This window comes from Ambystoma mexicanum, chromosome 4q (assembly GCF_040938575.1).
Source record: "Ambystoma mexicanum isolate Mex_15411 chromosome 4q, UKY_AmexF1_1, whole genome shotgun sequence".
NCBI classification, from domain to species: Eukaryota; Metazoa; Chordata; class Amphibia; order Caudata; family Ambystomatidae; genus Ambystoma; species Ambystoma mexicanum.
Window position 1 is genome coordinate 1,270,392,368 of NC_090928.1, and position 24,515 is coordinate 1,270,416,882.

The window sequence follows — 24,515 nt, forward strand, 5'->3', positions numbered from 1 at the left end:
ATAATCACACACCATCTCTGTGGGGACTTTAACATCAAGATAATCACACACCATCTCTGTGGGGACTTTGGCATCAAGATAATCACACACCATCTCTGTGGGGACTTTAACATCAAGATAATCACACGCCATCTCTGTGGGGACTTTAGCATCAAGATAATCACACACCATCTCTGTGGGGACTTTAAAGTTATTATAAACACACATCAGTTCTGTGGGGACTTTACCATAAATAGCACATACCATCGTTGCGGGGACCTTGATATCAGTATCACAAAATACAATCTCTGCTGGGACTTCACCAACATCAAACACCATGTGTATTAGTACTTTATCATAATGTTAATCACACACCAACTCTATGTGGACTTTAACAACAGTATTATAAAACAACATAGGAATGCTGTCTTTAATACGATTATTCATACAAACCATCTCTGTGAGGACCTGAAATCAGTATCATGGCAGACAATCTCTATTGGGACTTCAACATCACCAATGTCAAACACCATTTTAATGGGGACTGTAACATATTTGTCATCACACCAATCATAGAGAGATGTGTTTTGGTGGACAAGATGGTGACTGTGAAATAATGAAACCGGTATTCAAATCTCTGCTTCTATACCTGACCACATTGTGTGATCCTGAGCCATTCACCTAATATTTTGGTTCCCCAGTTCTCCTTTCTGACATACTTGGAGTGTTTTATAATATAGTCTCATGCCAAATTTAGTACATTTTTAGTGAGGTTCTTATTGAAAATACACCACCATTACAATCCATCTATTGTGTATACCTACGGTGTGGGTAGGTACTCATATATAGAAATAGAATTGTGCAAGTTACAAAGATGCCTATGAAACAAACATGTTGCTATTTGCATAGAGATACATTAAATTCCAAATAAGAATATTTAAGTCCTCACAAGGATGGTAACACGCGTTCAGGTCCCCACAGAGATGGTACCGGACACGCGATTAAAAATTAGCATTTTTGCAGATTTGAAGCTGGATCCTATATTAGGAATTTTTTCTGAATATATTTTTGCTGTTAGCATATTTTTAAAACATTGGGAAAGGTTAGTCCCCACAAGGCTGGTTTCCACACATAGTCCCCACAAGGTAGGTAAAACGTGTATGTGTGTGTGTGTGTGTGTGTGGTTTTTTTTTCCCACCCCCTCCCCATCCCTGCCCGTACCTCCCTATCCCTCTTCCTCCCCCTTCCCCTGCCTGCTGCGCTGATTGCTTGCCTGGCTACCCTCAGAGTCTAACCAGGCACAGAGAGATGTCTTCTCCAATGGTGTCCAGTTAAAGTTACGAAATCAAAAGGATCGAATGCCAAAAGGTGAGTGCATTTGACCGAAAACAAAAGGATCACTTTTTTCTTTTTTTTTTAATTGATATTTTTTTGGGGATTTAGTAGATAAAAAAAGGTGTTCTTACATCAAAAACGGGGGCTGGGGGGTGGGGGGGAATGGGAGAGAACAAACAAACAAAAAAAATGTGATCCTTTTTTTCAGTCGAATTAACTCGACCCTTTTGTCATTCGACCCTTTTGAGTCGAAACTTTACCCTATAACCTTCTCTAATCAATAGGAAATGAGGGCTTTCTAACCAGGCACTGAGAGAGAGGTCTTCTCCAATACGAGGGGAGGGCTTTCTAACCAGGCACTGAGAGAGAGAGAGGTCTTCTCCAATAGGAGGGGAAGGCTTTCTAACCAGGCACCGAGAGAGAGGTCTTCTCCAATAGGAGGGGAGGGCTTTCTAACCAGGCACCGAGAGAGAGGTCTTCTCCAATAGGAGGGGAGGGCTTTCTAACCAGGCACCGAGAGAGAGGTCTTCTCCAATAGGAGGGGAGGGCTTTATAACCAGGCAGCGAGAGAGAGAGAGGTCTTCTCCAATAGGAGGGGAAGGCTTTCTAACCAGGCACTGAGAGAGAGGTCTTCTCCAATAGGAGGGGAAGGCTTTCTAACCAGGCACTGAGAGAGAGGTCTTCTCCATTCAATAGGAGGGGAGGGCTTTCTAACCAGGCACTGAGAGAGAGAGAGGTCTTCTCCAATAGGAGGGGAGGGCTTTATAACCAGGCAGCGAGAGAGAGAGAGGTCTTCTCCAATAGGAGGGGAAGGCTTTCTAACCAGGCACTGAGAGAGAGGTCTTCTCCAATAGGAGGGGAAGGCTTTCTAACCAGGCACTGAGAGAGAGGTCTTCTCCATTCAATAGGAGGGGAGGGCTTTCTAACCAGGCACTGAGAGAGAGGTCTTCTCCAATAGGAGGGGAGGGCTTTCTATCCAGGCACTGAGAGAGAGAGGTCTTCTCCAATAGGAGGGGAAGGCTTTCTAACCAGGCACTGAGAGAGAGGTCTTCTCCAATAGGAGGGGGAAGGCTTTCTAACCAGGCACCGAGAGAGAGGTCTTCTCCAATAGGAGGGGAGGGCTTTCTAACCAGGCACAGAGAGAGAGAGGTCTTCTCCAATAGGAGGGGAGGGCTTTCTAACCAGGCAGCGAGAGAGAGGTCTTCTCCATTCAATAGGAGGGCAGGGCTTTCTAACCAGGCACTGAGAGAGAGAGGTCTTCTCCAATAGGAGGGGAAGGCTTTCTAACCAGGCACTGAGAGAGAGGTCTTCTCCAATAGGAGGGGAAGGCTTTCTAACCAGGCACTGAGAGAGAGGTCTTCTCCAATAAGAGGGGAGGGCTTTCTAACCAGGCACTGAGAGAGAGGTCTTCTCAAATAGGAGGGGAGGGCTTTCTAACCGGGTACTGAGAGAGAGGTCTTCTCCAATAGGAGGGGAGGGCTTTCTAACCAGGCACTGAGAGAGAGAGGTCTTCTCCAATAGGAGGGGAAGGCTTTCTAACCAGGCACTGAGAGAGAGGTCTTCTCCAATAGGAGGGGAGGGCTTTCTAACCAGGCACTGAGAGAGAGGTCTTCTCCAATAGGAGGGGAAGGCTTTCTAACCAGGCACTGAGAGAGAGGTCTTCTCCAATAGGAGGGGAGGGCTTTCTAACCTGGCACTGAGAGAGAGGTCTTCTCCAATAGGAGGGGGAAGGCTTTCTAACCAGGCAGCGAGAGAGAGGTCTTCTCCATTCAATAGGAGGGGAAGGCTTTCTAACCAGGCACTGAGAGAGAGGTCTTCTCCATTCAATAGGAGGGGAGGGCTTTCTAACCAGGCACCGAGAGAGAGGTCTTCTCCAATAGGAGGGGAGGGCTTTCTAACCAGGCAGCGAGAGAGGGGTCTTCTCCATTCAATAGGAGGGGAGGGCTTTCTAACCAGGCACTGAGAGAGAGAGAGGTCTTCTCCAATAGGAGGGGAAGGCTTTCTAACCAGGCACTGAGAGAGAGGTCTTCTCCAATAGGAGGGGAGGGCTTTCTAACCAGGCACTGAGAGAGAGGTCTTCTCCAATAGGAGGGGAAGGCTTTCTAACCAGGCACTGAGAGAGAGGTCTTCTCCAATAGGAGGGGAAGGCTTTCTAACCAGGCACTGAGAGAGAGGTCTTCTCCATTCAATAGGAGGGGAGGGCTTTCTAACCAGGCACTGAGAGAGAGGTCTTCTCCATTCAATAAGAGGGGAGGGCTTTCTAACCAGGCACTGAGAGAGAGAGGTCTTCTCCAATAGGAGGGGAAGGCTTTCTAACCAGGCACTGAGAGAGAGGTCTTCTCCAATAGGAGGGGAAGGCTTTCCAACCAGGCAGCGAGAGAGAGAGGTCTTCTCCAATAGGAGGGGAAGGCTTTCCAACCAGGTAGCGAGAGAGAGGTCTTCTCCAACAGGAGGGGAAGGCTTTCCAACCAGGCAGCGAGAGAGAGGTCTTCTCCAATAGGAGGGGAGGGCTTTCTAACCAGGCAGCGAGAGAGAGGTCTTCTCCAATAGGAGGGGAAGGCTTTCCAACCAGGTAGCGAGAGAGAGGTCTTCTCCAACAGGAGGGGAAGGCTTTCCAACCAGGCAGCGAGAGAGAGATCTTCTCCAAGCGGATGGGAGGGCTGTCCGTGCAGACACTGTGTGAAGAGTCTGTTGCAGGCAGCATAGAGGGATTTCTGCCCAGATAGTGTTATGAAATTTGCTCCAAAAGGAGGGGACGGGGTTTACGTACTGTGTGTCCAGTTCAACCACAGGGGAGGACTTTTCATACAGACACCGAGGGAGGAGTCTGTTCTAATCAAAAGGTGGGTGTGCTTTAGTTTTTTCTTTCCCATTAGAAACCCAAGTAAAGTACAAGTTCCAAAGTTCCAAGCAAAAACAGGACTGGATTGCTTGTTCTCGCATACCATAGGAACCAGAGTGCTGCATTACAAGACCCAAGCTGCACTGTGGGGCTGGTGCAGCACCGAAGGTTGTTGCTAGAGTGTGCGGGGCAGTGCAACATCAGCCACAGGTGGAGAAGATGCAGTTCCACCAGATGCTGCTAAGGAACGCAGTGCTCAGTAGCATTCGCACCATTATCATTTCAAATATATAAATTGCACTGGTTATAAAACTCACTTTCATTTTAAAAAGGTATATTCTTAATATTCTGCTGTAATACAGGACATCATTTCTGAGTCTTCAGTAAGGTCACTTGAAATGTCATGAGTGGGATCGATATCATGCCAAGTGCCACTGGAGGAGAAGACCTCCTGAAATAATGCGCTCTTGCTTAGTTCCGGCAAGAACACAGATTAAACATGGGCCAGTCACTCACTGTGGGAAGTATCTTACACGGTGCAAGGCAGCCTCCAAACACATACAACCCCATAAAACAGACTCAGTAGGGAGGAAAGGCGAAAGCGGGTGGGAAAGGGGCCATGTGCAGGGTGTCGACAGTGCTCAAAGAAGGGTGGTCATCAGGGCTGCAGGGAGCTGAAGGGCTCACAGAAGGGTGGTCATCAGGGCTGCAGGGAGCTGACCGGGCTCACAGAAGGGTGATCATCAGGGCTGCAGGGAGCTGACCGTGCTCACAGAAGGGTGGTCATCAGGGCTGCAAGGAGCTGATCAGGCTCACAGAAGGGTGGTCATCAGGGCTGCAGGGAGTTGACCGGGCTCACAGAAGGGTGGTCATCAGGGCTGCAGGGAGATGGTGGGCTCACAGAAGGGTGGTCATCAGGGCTGCAGGGAGCTGACCAGGCTCACAGAAGGGTGGTCATCAGGACTGCAGGGAGCTGACCAGTCTCACAGAAGGGTGGTCATCAGGGCTGCAGGGAGATGGCGGGCTCACAGAAGGGTGGTCATCAGGGCTGCAGGGAGATGGCGGGCTCACAGAAGGGTGGTCATCAGGGCTGCAGGGAGCTGACCAGTCTCACAGAAGGGTGGTCATCAGGGCTGCAGGGAGATGGCGGGCTCACAGAAGGGTGGTCATCAGGGCTGCAGGGAGATGGCGGGCTCACAGAAGGGTGGTCATCAGGGCTGCAGGGAGATCACCAGGCTCAAAGAAGGGTGGTCATTTCGGGGCGCTGGCAGGGCTCACAGAAGGGTGGTCATTTGGGGTGCAGGGAGATGGATGATGGGGCTCACAGAAGGGTGATCATTAGGTGGTGACAGGGCTCACATTAGGGTTCTCATTAGGGGTGCAGGGTGATGACAGGGCTCACAGAAGGGTGGTCATTTTGGGGCGCTGGGAGATGGCAGGGCCCACAGAAGGGTGGTCGTTAGGGGTGTAGGGATGACAGGACTCCCATTAGGGTGCACATTAGGGGTGCATGGTGATGACAGGGCTCACGGAAGGTTGGCCCATTAGGGCTGCAGAGAGACTACAAGGCTCACAGAAGGGTGGTCATTAGGGGTGCAGGGAGATGCCAGGGCAAACAGAAGGGTGGCCATAAGGGGGGCAGGGAGATGCCAGGGCTCACAAAAGGGCGGGCACTAGGGATGCAGGGAGAAGGGTGGTCATTAGGGGTGCAGGGAGATGCCAGGGCAAACAGAGGGGTGGCCATAAGGGGGGCAGGGAGCTGACCGGGCTTACAGAAGGGCGGGCACTAGGGATGCAGGGAGAAAGGCATGACTTACTTCCTTGGCCGTTGTCCTCCTCCTCGTTGGGAAACAAGTCATCCAAGGTCTCTTTGGTGGAATCCCCTTCCTTCTCCTCCTGAGACAGGAAGTAAAAAAAGAAATCTTCAGGACACTAGCATTGAGTGGACACAATCAGAGGGGCAGTGTACTATAGGACACCGGAAGACAATAGCCCTGTGCCATGGACGCGTTTACTGCACCATCGCCCTGCTACACCGCGCCCAGTCATATAGCCTTCCCACCCGGTGGCTCTGCCCTGCCCCCGCACTGAGACTCTGTTCCACCACCAGTGATCTAGCCAGAGCCCTTTTCCCTCGTCTATCCAGCGCCACAGCCATCCTATACCACGGCCCTGCTTCCACCACCGACATCCACATTCCCAGCGCTGTGGCCGTACTCCTACTCTATGGCACTGCCCTTCTCTAGGACCCCCAGTCAACCACCACGTGCCACGACCCCACTCCACTTAGTGGGCATCTCGCTTGATTGCATGGCAGACAAATAAACCAAGTTGGTCAAGTGATGAACCTTCTTACCGAGGGTGAGATGTCCTCGTCGTACTTCTTGAGCTGGTTCATGAACTCCAGGTGTTTCTTCTCCTCTTCCAGCTGTGCCACAGTCTGCTCGCTGCGCTGCAGCTTCTGCTGGGTGTTGGCAAGCTCGTCCCGGAGCCACTGGTTCTCCTGGCACAGGCGCCGGACTTGTGCGCGGAGCTTCTGTTTCTCCGACTCCACTGCGTTCAGATGGTTGGATAAGGCCATCATGACCTGAATAAGGGAAGAAATCATAGAGGTGCTCAGCTAAATAATGACCAAAGTACATGAGGCACTGATCAAGGATGTAAAGCAAGGAAAACAAGATTAGCTGGACAGAGAGCAAAGGGGTGGGAGGTCAACCGTTGCCTAAAAGGAACGTCAGTGGCTATAGTGTGGACATCAGGAGGAGGGAGTCCACAGTGAGAGACTTCTAAGGGGTTCCCTTTTTGTTAAACAGTGGCTCCAGCCACTCCTCGATTGTTCTTGCCCTCCTGAAACGTTCAGTGGACTGGCCACAGGCAGGTTCTCCCAGATGAATCACTTCCTAGGACAGGGAGCCTAGTAGGACCAACAGCCTCACTTCAATGGAGAACCAAAAGGAGCACAAGCGAAGAGGTGGTCATGTGGTTGAACTCTAGAGCTCCCACTCCACGATGAGCACCGTAGCGCGGAACCGCAGCCTTCATAGGGGCCACTAAAGACTCACGAACCCACACAGTCCAAGGCTTCCAGCGCCCAGATAGGAGAGGACTGGAGCATTCCAACTAGAAATGCAGCACCCCCGCAGCATCAGGCTCCTGGAAGTGTCTGCACATACCAACGGCACCCCAGAGACGTGTCATCAAGGATCAGCCCTGGCGTAAGTTCCAAGCCCTCCAGCCACTGCTCAGGAAAGGGACAGCTAAACTGCCGGAACTACACCCATTCCTCAATGCTATGAGGAGTCTGAGGGATAGCCAAGGGAGCAGACCGACCAACGGCAGATTGAAATCCACCTAGAGGATCTTGAAAAGAATCGCCCGATCATGTGTATCGAAAGCTGCTGTAAGAGCCAAAAGCAGCAATCATAATTATAATTGGTTATTTATAATGCACTTAATACCCAGAGGTTTTAAACGCAGAACTGGATCAAACCTGTGTTGCTCTGCGTCGCCTTGCTTCCAAAGGCGAGCACGTTTGCCCTGAGCTATCCTCCTGAGACAAGCAGAGATGCTCTTCTGTAGATTGTGGAGGGAGTGCTCAAGCACCAGTGGGTTAGCAATCTCTGTACTGAACCCTGCACGAAAGCCCGAAAGCCAGGCTGGTGGGGCGGCAGAAAGGGATCGCCCAAGCACCACACGGCACTCCATGACAGTCACAAAGACAACTGGCCAATTTCTCGATATCCAGGGAAGAAGTCCCAACCAACCTTCAGAGAGCTTGGAAAATGCTAAAACTCCTAGTGATCTAATGACAAACCCAGGAGACAAGCAGAAAACATGGGTTATACTACCTTTGCTGGAAGAGCATCACGGAGACAGACAATGGGTTTAACTGTCCTCACTGTGGAGACAGGATCTTCACTGGTAACTAATGGAGTAGATGAACCACAACGGGTTGCTTCCAAGACCAGGGGTGATGGAGCGCAGTCGGGAACAGGGAACAGGAAGCAAAATGTTGGCCGACACCAACCCGATTGTTTTGAATTTTTGGAGGGCAATATATTGCATTTGCTGACATTTCCTATTCCAAAATGGCTGATGGACTGGGATACTGCTTTAAATAACAGAAAGTAATGTATTTGCAGGATTATTTGCCTAATCATGCCTTTAACATATGGTGTTTTTTTACGATCAAAGATTTCATGTTTGTTTCACCTGCGGCACTACCAGCGTCTCCCGGTTTACAAAGGATGCCAAGAAGGTATTTCTAGTTTGATCCAGCAAAGTTCTTGGGAGTGCCTTGTGGCTGACTGGGTAGTTATTCACGCACGAAGAATGCAATGGGTCTATATGTATTATCTACAAACGAATGCAGGGAGGGGAACATTCCGCTGCAGCCTGAAAACCAGCCATTTAAAGAATGGACATCTGGCCTAGGAATTTCTCCAGGTCACAGCTGATAAACAGAAAAGAGGCTAAAAGGTGGCCAGATTGTTTTAATGCAGGTCGGTTTAGCAAAGCACATGTCTGGTCAACCACCATTCAAGCTATAGACAAGCAGGTGGGCGAGATTGGACATTTAGGTCAAACCAACCAATAAGGAGGTCAAGTCCAGGGTCCCTGGAGAGGGAAGTTCAAGCCGCAGACATGGCAGCCAGGTCCCGGGAACCTGCAATGGAGCCCAAGCTCTGGAGACATCAGTCAGGGCCCCGGAATCCTGAAAAGAGAGGCCACAGCAAAAGCAGCAGCCTAAACAGCCCAGACCAGTATGGAAAATGTGTCCGTCTGACCACAATGAAACATCAGTCATACAGCATCCAATGAATATATGCACTCACCAGAACACAAGCCCTCCCTCCAGCCCTCACTTGTCCCCACGTGGCAGCACACTTGCCACCAAACTTCCCATTAGTGGCACATGAACCCAAGAAAGTACACAACCCTTCCAGTGAAGGGCACAATGCGACTCCCACCCATAAATAACCCTTGAGCGTGCAAGTATATTGCCATTGCAAATGGAGATGGACTCGCCAGTGGTTGGGCAATGGGCCTGTGGCAGGGTCAGTTTCTGGCAGAGTATGGCAGAGTACGGCGCATCTCCAGGAGGAACTCAGACAGGATGAAACAATGAATTCTCTGGACATTCCACAGGCCCTAGGCTTCATAGAACTCAAAACATCCCACACACCAGCAAAAACAATGACAAATAAGCCCAGGCCACAGCGTCTCCAGGCCTTGCTGCCACCCCCTCTCATCCTAAGCCTCACCTGTGCCTCTCCGAGGCCCAGCTCGATCATCTCCACCGACTTGCGGAGCAGACTGGACTTCTCGTGCACCAGGTTCGCCTCTTCATCCTTCTTCAGACACTTGATGGTCTCCAGCAGGCTGTGCAAGATGGAGTTGTGCTCATTCTTGAGCGCCTCCAGGCCCTGGATGACCAGCTTGGTGTTGGAGATGATCTCTTCCTGCGACAGCTTCTCAAGCTTCTCTTCTCTTGGGTAAACCATCGTGGACATACTCTGCCGGCTTCACCCTGGGGGGGAAGAAAAAACAAGAGAGCTCGGTTCAACAGGACACCAGGGAGCAAGATGTGTACAGCTGAAAAGGAGAGCGTGCGCCGCAGCTCTGAGAGCAAGGCGGAGGACAAGGCACAAAGCGAGCAAGAAGCGGCGATCTAAAAGAACAGGCATGAAGAACACCCAAGCTCCTTCCCCCTTGCACGAGTCTTGACCCCCCCCTAATGGGCAGTACTTCAGCCCCTTGCTTCTCGTGGTAGAAATGACCCTACTCTCTACGTATGATGGGTACAATCTCAAGTGATTTTCAGGCTAAACACTTAGAAAAGAGCTCCATAAGAGAACAGAGTTAAAAAGCTAGAAATTAGCAATGATAAAATTGCATCATCTACAAGGCTGATACCCTGAAGTCCCCAGGCTACCTCACTGAGGAACTCAGCCTCTCTGTGGGCCTATGATCCACCAGAAGTAAGGACATGTGCAGACTTAAACTCCACCAGTGCATGAAGGAAAGAACCAGAAGACGGGCCTTTTTCGGTCTACTCCCCAAGACTCCGTAACCTCGGCCCCAGCAACATCAGGCTCTTCACCCATACCCCCCCCACCCCCCCCCCCCGCCCCAACTACCCGTCACTTCCACAGTTCAGGAAGGAGCTCAAGAGCCTTCTGTTCAAGGAATGGACACTCCCCAACACCTAGGCCCACACACCCTTCACTACCATCCCTACCCGAGACTGGGTAATCTGCCTGGTTGCTTGTAGATCTCTTCCTGTCAAATTGCCAGCCTCCGCCTCTACCCTGTAAGCTCCCGCTCCCTTGTTGCTCCGCTTCCCTCACAGAGGTCTTCCCCCTAGAATTGCAAAGCGCTCCGTTGCTTCCTGAATTCCTCATTAAGAAATAATAGTCATATATTTGTTTTTTTTTTTAAAGGCTAGCCTGTCAAGATTGTTTTATTTCTTTTTTCTACTTTGGGTCCTCAACCAAATTGATTCGTAGTGGACTCCTGTTGTGTTTGGGTGCTGTGCAGACATTCAGTAACTTTCCAGACAAAGCGACACGCAGTGTCCTCCCCCTCGCCTTGCTCAGCAGTCTCTTCGTGCTGAGACAGTGTGGCCCCTCTGGGCACCATGTCACAATAAGTACCCTTTTATTGCCGCGATGCAGAGAAGTACTCTGTCCTATGGAGCTGGATGAGGTCAGAGACATTGTGACATCCAGCTCAGATCAGGCTGACGTGTCACAATACTGTGGGGTAAGACAAGGCACCCAGATACAGGAATAACGCTGCAAGCCCAGCAGTGTGGCCCAGTATGTGTATCCCTTCTTTAGCCCCCCACAGATCCCAGCCTTGCTGTTCACAGCAGAAGGATAAAGCCTTTCTGGAGACCCTATTAGATATGGCAGCAGTGGTCTACTTGTCTGCAGAAGGGAACCAGTAGACCAAAGTACCCAAACATGGGCTACGCCCCCTTATACCTGCTTGACAAGATGCGCCCCACTTTAGGCAAGATGTCCCTTGTCCTAGTGCCAGCAAACCTGTAAACACCACTCCAAACAGCATCCCGCTGCCCACCAAACCAGGACAGCCCTCGGACCCCCCGCCCCCACCCACTTGCCAACTCTATGCATTGTCCTCCTTCAACCAGAACAGAGTTTCAACCCACTCGCCCCTACCTCCCACCTGTCCCCAATCTGTTGAGGTCCACGTGCTTGTGCTCAGCCCCTCAATGTAGTGACACCCACCTACATCTGTTTCATGAGCACGCGGACTGGCTCTGTGAGCTTCAGGTGAGTGACCCTCTTGCTGCTGCAGACCTAGTCTTACATAATAATGTCTGTCACCAGCTTACACACCAAGACTAGCATGCACCCCCTGGGAGACAGCCCAAGAGAGCAGGGCGAGGGGGGGTGGGAGGGGCGACATGATGCTGCAATCAAGTGATGAGACAATCCACCTGGGAGACGCCCCAAGAGAGCAAGGTGGGGCGGGGGTCACATGTGGCTGCAACCAAGTGATGAGAATCCACCTGGAAGACTCCCCAAGAGAGCAAGGGGGGGGGGGGAGGGTGACATGAGGCTGCAGCCAAGTGATGACAGAATCCACCTGGAAGACTCCCCAAGAGAGCAAGGGGGGGAGGGTGACATGAGGCTGCAGCCAAGCATCCAAGTGATGACAGACTCCCCCTGGAAGACCCCAAGAGAGCAAGGGGGGGGGTCACATGAGGCTGCAGCCAAGCATCCAAGTGATGACAGAATCCCCCTGGAAGACCCCAAGAGAGCAAGGGGGGGGTCACATGAGGCTGCAGCCAAGCATCCAAGTGATGACAGACTCCCCCTGGAAGACCCCAAGAGAGCAAGGGGGGGGGGTCACATGAGGCTGCAGCCAAGCATCCAAGTGATGACAGAATCCCCCTGGAAGACCCCAAGAGAGCAAGGGGGTGGGGGGGTCACATGAGGCTGCAGCCAAGCATCCAAGTGATGACAGACTCCCCCTGGAAGACCCCAAGAGAGCAAGGGGGGGGTCACATGAGGCTGCAGCCAAGCATCCAAGTGATGACAGACTCCCCCTGGAAGACCCCAAGAGAGCAAGGGGGGGGGGGTCACATGAGGCTGCAGCCAAGCATCCAAGTGATGACAGAATCCCCCTGGAAGACCCCAAGAGAGCAAGGGGGGGTCACATGAGGCTGCAGCCAAGCATCCAAGTGATGACAGAATCCCCCTGGAAGACCCCAAGAGAGCAAGGTGGGTGTGACATGAGGCTGCAGCCAAGCATCCAAGTGATGACAGAATCCACCTGGAAGACTCCACAAGAGGGGGGTGCCATGAGGCTGCAGCCAAGCATCCAAGTGATGACAGAATCCACCTGGAAGACTCCACAAGAGGGGGGGTGCCATGAGGCTGCAGCCAAGCATCCAAGTGATGACAGAATCCACCTGGAAGACTCCTCAAGATAGCAAGGTGGGTTTGACATGAGGCTGCAACCAAGTGATGATAGAATCCACCTGGAAGACTCCACAAGAGGGGGGGTGCCATGAGGCTGCAGCCAAGCATCAGAGGGATGGAAAGAGTCCACCCGGAAGACTCCCGTAGAAAGATGGTTGCAAGCAACATAAGGCTGCAACCAGGCATCAAAGTGATGAGACTCCACCGGGGAGACTCCCCCCATCGAGTAAGGTGGGGGTGACATGAGGCTGCAGTCAAGTGTCAGAAGGACGGCCAAGAGTCCACCTGGGAGACTCCAAAGAGAGCAAGCTGGGGGAGAAGGGGGGGGGGTCTAAGGCTACAACCAAACACCAAAGCGACGACAAAGAATGCAGAGGGACTCCATTGCTGAGAAGGAAAGTGAGCTAAAGAACGGAGAGCACAAACGCAGCAGAGGACAGCACACTAGTAAACTGGTTGGAACCCAAGAGAAGAATGCAGTTTGTGCCCTTTTGAGGGAAAAGAAGAATGGCATATGAAGCTTCTTGTGACGGGGTGTCTGCCCCAAATAGCCATGCCAACGCTGGATGCCCGTCCAAGGGGGATTATTGAAATGCTTACTAAGAAGTGGTTTGAAGATTCGTATGATCTTTAGGTCTACCAGGGCTTCTCCCTCTCCACTCTCCCTTGGGTTCCTCGCACCCTACCTCAGGCATCCATATTGCGGTTAGTTTTGGTGCAAGGTAACCCCCTACCGCCTTGTTGAATTACGCTGCAGGTGGTTTTCCCCAAATCGATGGATGGCTGACTCACTAGGGGTCCTCCAAATGTCTCTCCTAGACCAGCTTAGTGCCTTCTTCCACCCGGTGCAACCAACTTGACTTGCACGCACAGTCTCACCCGACCCTCTTCTACTGTGGGTCCCTGGATGCTCTCCTGCCCAACCCTTTGCTACCCCTTGGATCTCACGCTCCACCTTCCTACCCCCAGCCTTTGATGCAACTTCTCTTCCCTCCTACCCACCGCTCTGTCTCTTCGTCACTACTACCCCCTTCCGTCTCTTACCCGAAAATCCTACTCCACTACTACTTCCCACCACCATCACCTAGTCCTCCAAACCACCACAGAATCACAGCAAGGAGTGCTGTACAAACGACCAAGTGTGGCCACGCAGGCTCCCGTTTTGAGACTGTAGATGAGCAGTCGGGAGTGAAACTAAGACGGCGCGAAGACGTCGACAGAAGAGGAACAGGTCTAGCAGGCCAATATATGTGCATCGTGCTGGAGACCCTGGGGCATTAAAGCCCTGCAAGCACAGGACAATAGTACATCAGTGAGCTCTGGTTGGGACCAAAAAAAAAAGGAAAAAAACCCTACAGGTCAAGGAGGAATAAGTGTGTTTTTGTTGTTGAAGTATTCAGATGTGTGGGTCTTTATTGCGATAGGGAGGTCATTCCAAGGGTGAATTTTGAACAAGGCATTTGTGGGTTAGAGCCTTCACCTTGAAGGTTATACAGGACTGGCCCGAGAGCAGGTGCATTTTGCCAGGACTAGGGTTATATGGGTGCATGGGGATGGGAGGGCCAACGCACAGTGCATTTTATTTTGCAGTACTTATTTATTTATTTTGGCATTTGTAAAGTGCACCCAACCCGTAGGCATCGAGAAATTACTTTAGTGTGCAGCCAATGCACAGGCCACTACAATCATAGATTTTAGAGGCAGAGATCACTCGAGCAGTACAGCCCAAATCAAATACTGCGGGAAAAGGGGGGATTGTTCTAAAGAAGTGTATGTAGCACATGGTTGCGCAATGGTAAGTTTACGCGTGAAGGCGCGTTTTGGTGGGGATCCGGAATGGCAAAGGAGTGGAGCAATTGGCAAAAGAGAGGCTGTTACCCAATTTCTTCACATTGTTTCGGCTGGAGACAATGGTTAGCTCGGTTTTGGTGCCATTTAAGCTCAACCCGTTTCAATCCACCCAGTGTTTAGTAGCAGTTATGACCGACGTAGGTTGGGCGGCGTCCTCCACAATGGTGGCATTTGGAGCAGTACAAAAGCGGTTTCAAAGCGATGAAGGCTTTTCTGAGGTGTACTATGCTCCCCGCCCGGGGTCACCAGACCTTAGCCAGGGTGGCGTAAGCGGGAGGGGAAGCGGGCAAGGAGTTTGCAGACACAGTTGGGCAGGGCTGTGTATGGCTGCATGCCGGTCCATTACATACAGACCATCTCCTAGAGAGGGGAGACAGAAGGATATGTGTCCAGCTGTTACTGGGATGCCAAGGCAGTCTAGAAGTGTCATAAGATATGGCTAGAGTACAGTTGGGCAGGGCTGTGTATGGCTGCATGCCGGTCCATTACATACAGACCATCTCCTAGAGAGGGGAGACAGAAGGACATGTGTCCAGCTGTTACTGGGATTCCAAGGCAGTCTTGAAGTGTCATAAGATATGGCTAGAGTACAGTTGGGCAGGGCTGTGTTGGGCTGCATGCCGGTCCATTACATACAGACCATCTCCTAGAGAGGGGCGACAGAAGCACATGTGTTGAGCTGTTACTGGGATGCCAAGGCAGTCTAGAAGTGTCATAAGATATGGCTAGAGTACAGTTGGGTGCGTGGGGGGCTTGAGAGCGTGATCGGGCCACCCTGGTAGATATGTAGGCTTACATATACCCCCGTGTCCATTCATGGCAACACAGGAACATTCCTGAACAATAATTCTGGGGTTGCCATGCCAACTTAAAAGGTGGTGTAATCCAAGAGTAGGGCGTGCGAGTGGCGAACGTTGGCAAAGATGTGTGATGGGCAGATTAACTGAAGTAAACCTGGACCTAGATGGAAAGTAGAGCCGGTTTGTCTTGTGTACAGCACTTAAAGCCACAGCTCTGGAGGAGCGGGGAGTCGGTCTACAAGTTTGCAATGTGAGCACCAGTGTGTCCAGAGAGTCGCCCCAAGCAGACCGCTCTATAGTAGGGATAAGAGGGGGGCGTCCTGAGGACGCTTCAAGGTTGAGGTGGCTTTCAGTGTGCAGTTTCCCGCCGAGTCAGTGGGCCACACCAGCTAACAGTTTAAGAATTTCTGGGTTCTTCTGGAGGCTGGGTCTCTTTTGGGGGTTGCTGGGCACCTCTGGGAATATATGCTGGGACAAATCATCCTTTCTCCCCACAGGGGAGCCCCCCCCTTTGAGGGTAGGGAGGTGAGCCCGCCAAGCAAGACCCTCCCTAGGGATCTAGGCAAGTGGGACCTCACAGGGAGGGACTCCCCTCTTGGGGATAACGACTCCCATTCCAAGATGGAATTCCCAGACCAAACCACTTTGTCCGCTTCTATAGATGTTGGAAAGGCTTGACTCCTGCTGTAGAGACTATTTGCAACTAAGATCCTGCTTTGTTTCTTTTGGCTTGGGGTGATGCTGAACACAATGACGTCTATAAAGAGAGCACATTGTGAATGGAAGAGAGGAGACTCCAACGGAGGGAGGAGAACTAGCGCCACGTGGAGGCGAATCTCTGTTGGAAAGCCGCCCCGAAGGTGCAGAGCCAGTGCTGGTGTGTGTGAAGAGAGACCCCCTAGCTGGTGGCTGGACAGCAGGTGCCTCGACTGAGCAAGAGGACAACTGTCTTCTCGGGTTGCACAAGCACGGACGCCCCATGGTAGGCTGGGAGCCTTGCAATGGATGCAGAGACTGGAGAGGAGCTGGGACCGCCGAGCACTGCCCGACAAGCGCCTGTTCTGCTGAAAGCAGCCCCATCCGTAACACAGCTGCTGGCAATTTGCAAACGCCAGGAAGTCCTAGAACGGTTGGTTTCGCCGGGTACCAAAGCTGACTGAAACAGTGGGCAAATGTTATGAACACCGCATGGCATGGCTGAAAGAGCCGCAGAGAGTTGATCAGGTACACGGCGCAGGAAAAACGGGGATGTGTACAATTGAAAATAAAGCCTGAGAACAATATCAGAAAAAACGATTTTCTTTATCAAGGAGCAACATGAAACCCAGTACAAAAGAGAATGCTGATGTGTTTCTAAGAGACTAGCTGAGGATTGCGAGGACTCTGATGTATTTGAGAAAGGTATTTTTGCAGACTAAAGAACTTTTTTGACTGTGAGCTAATCTGCCACCAGTGGGCCAGGCACAAGCCCACATCCAGGCTGTTGTGCTAGCCTCTGTTCTTTCAAAAGTGGTATGGCCAGCTAGCGAACAGGTCTCGGACAGAAGGCTTACTTTGGAATGGACGGGCACCCTTGCTTTGGTTTTGCTAGGTGGGGAACTTTCCTCATAGCGAGAGGGCTTGTTAGGCATTTTTCTTTTCATTTGAATTGAACATGCCAGTAACTTGTTCCGACTCCTTCTGGCTGGCCACAAAGCATAGATCGCATGCCTTTCCAGCGAGATGGCCTGTGCTGCAGTTTCCTAGTCAGGTAAGCAGGTGGCATTGCAGGGTTTGATTCCTCCCGGCTTGCCACAATGCATAGATCGCTTGCCTTTCCAGCGCGATGGCCTGTGCTGCAGTTTCCTAGTCAGGTAAGCAGGTGGCATTGCAGGGTTCGACTCCTGGCTTGCCACAATGCATAGATCGCATGCCTTTCCAGCGCGATGGCCTGTGCTGCAGTTTCCTAGTAAGGTAAGCAGGTGGCATTGCAGGGTTTGACTCCTTCTGGCTGGCCACAAAGCATAGATCGCATGCCTTTCCAGCGCGATGGCCTGTGCTGCAGTTTCCTAGTCAGGTAAGCAGGTGGCATTGCAGGGTTCGACTCCTGGCTTGCCACAATGCATAGATCGCATGCCTTTCCAGCGCGATGGCCTGTGCTGCAGTTTCCTAGTCAGGTAAGCAGGTGGCATTGCAGGGTTCGACTCCTGGCTTGCCACAATGCATAGATCGCATGCCTTTCCAACGCCATGGCCTGTGCTGCAGTTTCCTAGTCAGGTAAGCGGGTGGCATTGCAGGGTTCGACTCCTTCTGGCTTGCCACAATGCATAGATCGCATGCCTTTCCAGCGCGATGGCCTGTGCTGAAGTTTCCTAGTCAGGTAAGCAGGTGGCATTGCAGGGTTCGACTCCTCGTTGGCCACAATGCATAGTCGCATGCCTTTCCAGCGCGATGGCCTGTGCTGCAGTTTCCTAGTCAGGTAAGCGGGTGGCATTGCAGGGTTTGACTCCTTCTGGCTGGCCACAATGCATAGATCGCATGCCTTTCCAACGCGATGGCCTGTGCTGCAGTTTCCTAGTCAGGTAAGCGGGTGGCATTGCAGGGTTCGACTCCTGGCTTGCCACAATGCATAGATCGCATGCCTTTCCAACGCGATGGCCTGTGCTGCAGTTTCCTAGTCAGGTAAGCAGGTGGCATTGCAGGGTTCGACTCCTCGTTGGCCACAATGCATAGATCGCTTGCCTTTCCAGCGCGATGGCCTGTGCTGCAGTTTCCTAGTCAGGTAAGCAGGTGGCATTGCAGGGTTCGACTCCTGGCTTGCCACAATGCATAGATCGCATGCCTTTCCAGCGCGATGGCCTGTGCTGCAGTTTCCTAGTAAGGTAAGCAGGTGGCATTGCAGGGTTTGACTCCTTCTGGCTGGCCACAAAGCATAGATCGCATGCCTTTCCAGCGCGATGGCCTGTGCTGCAGTTTCCTAGTCAGGTAAGCAGGTGGCATTGCAGGGTTCGACTCCTGGCTTGCCACAATGCATAGATCGCATGCCTTTCCAGCGCGATGGCCTGTGCTGCAGTTTCCTAGTCAGGTAAGCAGGTGGCATTGCAGGGTTCGACTCCTGGCTTGCCACAATGCATAGATCGCATGCCTTTCCAACGCCATGGCCTGTGCTGCAGTTTCCTAGTCAGGTAAGCGGGTGGCATTGCAGGGTTCGACTCCTTCTGGCTTGCCACAATGCATAGATCGCATGCCTTTCCAGCGCGATGGCCTGTGCTGAAGTTTCCTAGTCGGGTAAGCAGGTGGCATTGCAGGGTTCGACTCCTCGTTGGCCACAATGCATAGTCGCATGCCTTTCCAGCGCGATGGCCTGTGCTGCAGTTTCCTAGTCAGGTAAGCGGGTGGCATTGCAGGGTTTGACTCCTTCTGGCTGGCCACAATGCATAGATCGCATGCCTTTCCAACGCGATGGCCTGTGCTGCAGTTTCCTAGTCAGGTAAGCGGGTGGCATTGCAGGGTTCGACTCCTCGTTGTCCACAATGCATAGTCGCATGCCTTTCCAGCGCTATGGCCTGTGCTGCAGTTTCCTAGTCAGGTAAGCGGGTGGCATTGCAGGGTTCGACTCCTGGCTTGCCACAATGCATAGATCGCATGCCTTTCCAACGCGATGGCCTGTGCTGCAGTTTCCTAGTCAGGTAAGCAGGTGGCATTGCAGGGTTTGACTCCTTCTGGTTGGCCACAATGCATAGATCTCATGCCTTTCCAGCGCTATGGCCTGTGCTGCAGTTTCCTAGTCAGGTAAGCGGGTGGCATTGCAGGGTTCGACTCCTTCTGGCTTGCCACAATGCATAGATCGCATGCCTTTCCAACGCGATGGCCTGTGCTGCAGTTTCCTAGTCAGGTAAGCGGGTGGCATTGCAGGGTTCGACTCCTTCTGGCTTGCCACAATGCATAGATCTCGCATGCCTTTCCAGCGCGATGGCCTGTGCTGAAGTTTCCTAGTCAGGTAAGCAGGTGGCATTGCAGGGTTCGACTCCTCGTTGGCCACAATGCATAGTCGCATGCCTTTCCAGCGCGATGGCCTGTGCTGCAGTTTCCAAGTCAGGTAAGCGGGTGGCATTGCAGGGTTTGACTCCTTCTGGCTGGCCACAATGCATAGATCGCATGCCTTTCCAACGCGATGGCCTGTGCTGCAGTTTCCTAGTCAGGTAAGCGGGTGGCATTGCAGGGTTCGACTCCTCGTTGGCCACAATGCATAGTCGCATGCCTTTCCAGCGCTATGGCCTGTGCTGCAGTTTCCTAGTCAGGTAAGCGGGTGGCATTGCAGGGTTCGACTCCTGGCTTGCCACAATGCATAGATCGCATGCCTTTCCAACGCGATGGCCTGTGCTGCAGTTTCCTAGTCAGGTAAGCAGGTGGCATTGCAGGGTTTGACTGCTTCTGGTTGGCCACAATGCATAGATCGCATGCCTTTTGAAAGCAAGCGTCCCCAACCAGCACGATCCTCCCCGCAATGAGAGACAATGATGGACTCTCCCAGGATGGGAATAAGGCCAAGACAGGGTGCGGGTGAGCGTAAATGGGAGTTTATCAATCAGAATAGGGCATGCAAAGAACTCTGCAAACTCCGAGAGAGCTCTGTCTGACAATAGCAAAGACAGGCGTATATATTTACAAAAAACGTCATCAAAACCTACATACTATAGGGGGCACAAGTTCATTGGGATTGGGTGGCGACGACTAACTATAGGTGCTGCTGTGGCGTGGTTGGTCTTGGCTGGAGGACGTCACTGGTCACCCTCGTGGGTTGGGCTGGGCCTGGCAGGTCGGCTTGAGTTCATCCGGGCGGTGTTGGTGTGCCGAGGCGGCCTGTGGCAGAGATGAATGCCTTTTCTGACTTACTTGCCCTCTGCCATGCACACCGCAGTCATTCAGTCATTTACAGTTATATTCTCTTTAGTAAATCTTTCAATAGGTTAATGCAACACAGGAGGAATGCACCTTGTGAGGGGTCTGGAGATAATATATCGAGGCCTGGTTACTCGTGATCTGTTGACCGGGACCGTAGGTCGAGGGGCTAAGCTTCGGGGACTGGGGCGGGTGGTACAGGTCTTTCTGTCTTGTTAGAAGTGGTTATGGATGTTTCACTGTGTGTTGTCAAAGTGTTGGGTGTCCTGATTGCACAGGGCCATAAGTCTAAGACAGTCCGGTGGGTTGTGGGGTTTACGAGGGGGTGCTTGAGTTTAAACTAAGGTTTACTGCTGTGCTGTAAATAATGCAGGTGGCTGGCCGCGGCCTTGGGTGCTGCAGCGGGGCTACAAGTCTTTGAAGCGGCTCCAGTCGGGTCGGGGGAGGCGTGACAACGCAGAGCGGGGCTCTGTTCTCATGTCTTGGCAGCCTTCTGAGGGAGGGAGGGGGATACATCGAGACCTTGTACGCTTTCACAAAGGTATCTCCCTCGTGTGTTGCCGAATATAGGTAAAGACATCACAAACATTTGAACATTTTCTATAATACTTATTCAAAATCACTTCACAACATGCATTTAAACTTTGCTGGATGTATCTCGATTATATCCAGTCCGCGCACCATATTTGTACGTTATATTCTAGCAGCTATAGTATTTTAGTTACATGCATATACATTTGCAGTGAATGAGGTAGTAGTTGGGTCGGTGGAGTACATAGAAAACGACCCGCCACTGTACGTGACGGTGGTAGCATATGAGGGGCTCAGACATTCACACATGATAGGTGCACGCTCGCGCATCCTTTGCATGAGCTTATAGTATAATTGCATTCGCTGTCTCGTGTACTCTAGCAGCATTAGCTTTAGTTATGGCGCGAAACCATGTGAGGTAGGCTGCCCAGTGATACACGCAACGAACAGATCCCTGGAGCGTTCTTTTATCATTAGCATCCACCTGTAATGGTGCGAGCTCGCCGTAGCTTATATCACGGGAGCATACTCTCTCATTCTAATACATTCTACAGGCATTTGTATTATGTGGAAGAAAGAAATAATGCAAGCGGTCTTGACATTAATATATACATATACATAAAGACTGTCTGCCATCAGAGGACCATTTTACCGTTCTTCTCATTGTTCAGGCCTGCTGGCCGGGTCAGGCTGATAGTGATGGTACACTGCGGGAGGTGAACTGTTACAATGTTAGCGTATTGCGCTAGCTCATGTACGTCTTGTTCGTGGGAACGTGCTCGCAGCGGATCTGCCATGGTGCTGCGGCAACAGGGATGTTCTCCAAGGGTGGGGGCCGCGCTACAGTGTGCTGAGCTCACACCATCTTTACTGGGCAAAGAATGGTTTTTGGGCCTAGCTAAATTTGTGTTGTAATCAATACATGTGGGCATTCGATACGTGTGGGCAATGTCTCCAGTGGGTGAGCCCCCCACCACCTGGGCCCGGGTGGCATGAGGGAACGCCCAATGGGCCATAGCCCTCACCTGGGGAAGAAACGCAGGCGAGAGGGGTCTCCTGGACCAGTTCTCCCCTACACTTTCCAGCGCAATGGCCTGTGCTGCAGTTTCCTAGTCAGGTAAGCAGGTGGCATTGCAGGGTTCGACTCCTGGCTTGCCACAATGCATAGATCGCATGCCTTTCCAGCGCGATGGCCTGTGCTGAAGTTTCCTAGTCAGGTAAGCCGGTGGCATTGCAGGGTTTGATTCCTCCTGGCTTGCCACAATGCATAGATCGCATGCCTTTCCAACGCGATGGCCTGTGCTGCAGTTTCCTAGTCAGGTAAGCGGGTGGCATTGCAGGGTTTGATTCCTCCTGGCTTGCCACAATGCATAGATCGCATGCCTTTCCAACGCGATGGCCTGTGCTGCAGTTTCCTAGTCAGGTAAGCGGGTGGCATTGCAGGGTTTGATTCCTCCTGGCTTGCCACAATGCATAGATCGCATGCCTTTCCAGCGCGATGGCCTGTGCTGCAGTTTCCTAGTCAGGTAAACGGGTGGCATTGCAGGGTTCGACTCCTGGCTTGCCACAATGCATAGATTGCATGCCTTTCCAACGCGATGACCTGTGCTGCAGTTTCCTCGTCAGGTAAGCGGGTGGCATTGCAGGGTCTCGGGACAGAGCTTTCTGGCCCAGGTAGAAGGGAATGGCTTTGCTCCAGGGGCAAGAGAACGGGTAATATGGGGAGCGTTTACACTTAGAACCCGTTTTACAAGGAACAGCCGTGTTTGCATTCAAATTAAAGTTGGGTTGTCATCTGCACAGCTGTGACAACCCGTGACTCGTAGAGCAGCACGAGGCACACGATACATGTTAAGATGTACAGGTGAAAGCGAGGAGGCCTGTGGATCAGTCTGCGTGTCATTTGCAACCATGTGCATCAAGATCCCACGCGGAAACCATGTGCATCAAGATCCCACGTGGAAACCATCCACGTGGAAACCATGTGCATCAAGATCCCACGTGGAAACCATGTGCATCAAGATCCCACGTGGAAACCATGTGCATCAAGATCCCACACGGAAACCATCCACGTGGAAACCATGTGCATCAAGATCCCACGTGGAAACCATGTGCATCAAGATCCCACATGGAAACCATGTGCATCAAGATCCCACGTGGAAACCATGTGCATCAAGATCCCACGTGGAAACCATGTGCATCAAGATCCCACGTGGAAACCATGTGCATCAAGATCCCACACGGAAACCATGTGCATCAAGATCCCACGTGGAAACCATGTGCATCAAGATCCCACACGGAAACCATGTGCATCAAGATCCCACGCGGAAACCATGTGCATCAAGATCCCACGTGCATCAAGATCCCACGTGGAAACCATCCCACGTGGAAACCATGTGCATCAAGATCCCACGTGCATCAAGATCCCACGTGGAAACCATCCCACGTGGAAACCATGTGCATCAAGATCCCACGCGGAAACCATGTGCATCAAGATCCCACGCGGAAACCATGTGCATCAAGATCCCACGTGCATCAAGATCCCACGTGGAAACCATCCCACGTGGAAACCATGTGCATCAAGATCCCACGTGCATCAAGATCCCACGTGGAAACCATCCCACGTGAAAACCATGTGCATCAAGATCCCACGCGGAAACCATGTGCATCAAGATCCCACGCGGAAACCATGTGCATCAAGATCCCACGCGGAAACCATGTGCATCCAGATCCCACGCGGAAACCATGTACATCCAGATCCCACGCGGAAACCATGTGCATCAAGATCCCACGCGGAAACCATGTGCATCCAGATCCCACGCGGAAACCATGTGCATCCAGATCCCACGCGGAAACCATGTGCATCCAGATCCCACGCGGAAACCATGTGCATCAAGATCCCACGCGGAAACCATGTGCATCAAGATCCCACGCGGAAACCATGTGCATCAAGATCCCACGTGGAAACCATGTGCATCAAGATCCCACGTGCATCAAGATCCCACGTGGAAACCATCCCACGCGGAAACCATGTGCATCAAGATCCCACGCGGAAACCATGTGCATCAAGATCCCACGTGGAAACCATGTGCATCAAGATCCCACGTGGAAACCATGTGCATCAAGATCCCACGTGGAAACCATGTGCATCCAGATCCCACGCGGAAACCATGTGCATCCAGATCCCACGCGGAAACCATGTGCATCAAGATCCCATGCGGAAACCATAAGCATCAAGATCCCACGTGCATCAAGATCCCACGTGGAAACCATGTACACGTGAACCACAGCGTGCTTCGTGCAATGCCCTCGCGCTCATGGCGCCTCCAAGGCACACATTTGCCAATTAAACTTTTCTTGGTTCGCCATTTCATTAGCAACTGTATACAATAGTTTTTCATGCCAACAAAAGTTATTTATACTCAAGACATACAATAAGCAAAAATACAGCATTTTTGTGTACTTGTAAAATAAGGCACTAGTCGTAAGATGAAATGTCTTTAAAACCCGCATGAAAGGACACCACTCCCCTCCTCCGATTATAAATATTATTTAGAAAAGTCTCTGAAAAAATGTATTCAGTGAAAGGTTCTGTGCAGCTTGGTGCAATCGGTGCTGTGCAGGTGAAAGGTTCTGTGCAGCTTGGTGCAATCGCTGCTGTGCAGGGCAGTGTCACGAATAATGTAGGCCTGCTCCATGAGGTGCTCTATAAGTTTAAGTTTCAAGAAAGTAAAAGTTCAATGTTAGAAGAAAGACAGAGCTGGGGACTAAGGAGTATGGTGTTGCATCAGGCACAGGAATCTGAAATGCCCAGACGTCCTATGGACAAGATAGCCTTGC

The 24,515-nt window shown here is 51.7% G+C and overlaps 1 protein-coding gene across 6 annotated transcripts in view; it reads right to left on the reverse strand.

Moving 5' to 3' along the window:
• Positions 1–24,515, reverse strand: part of KLC4 (kinesin light chain 4) — a 620,713-nt gene that overhangs the window by 420,013 nt on the left and 176,185 nt on the right. For all 6 annotated transcript variants that reach the window (XM_069608885.1, XM_069608886.1, XM_069608887.1 and 3 more), the window contains exons 2-4: positions 9,421–9,686; positions 6,513–6,743; positions 5,974–6,052 (exon numbers count right to left, since the gene is read on the reverse strand). In XM_069608885.1, coding sequence (XP_069464986.1) covers positions 5,974–6,052; positions 6,513–6,743; positions 9,421–9,669 — 559 coding nt within the window. In that variant the 5' untranslated portion in view covers positions 9,670–9,686. The remainder of the gene's footprint in view (positions 1–5,973; positions 6,053–6,512; positions 6,744–9,420; positions 9,687–24,515) is intronic.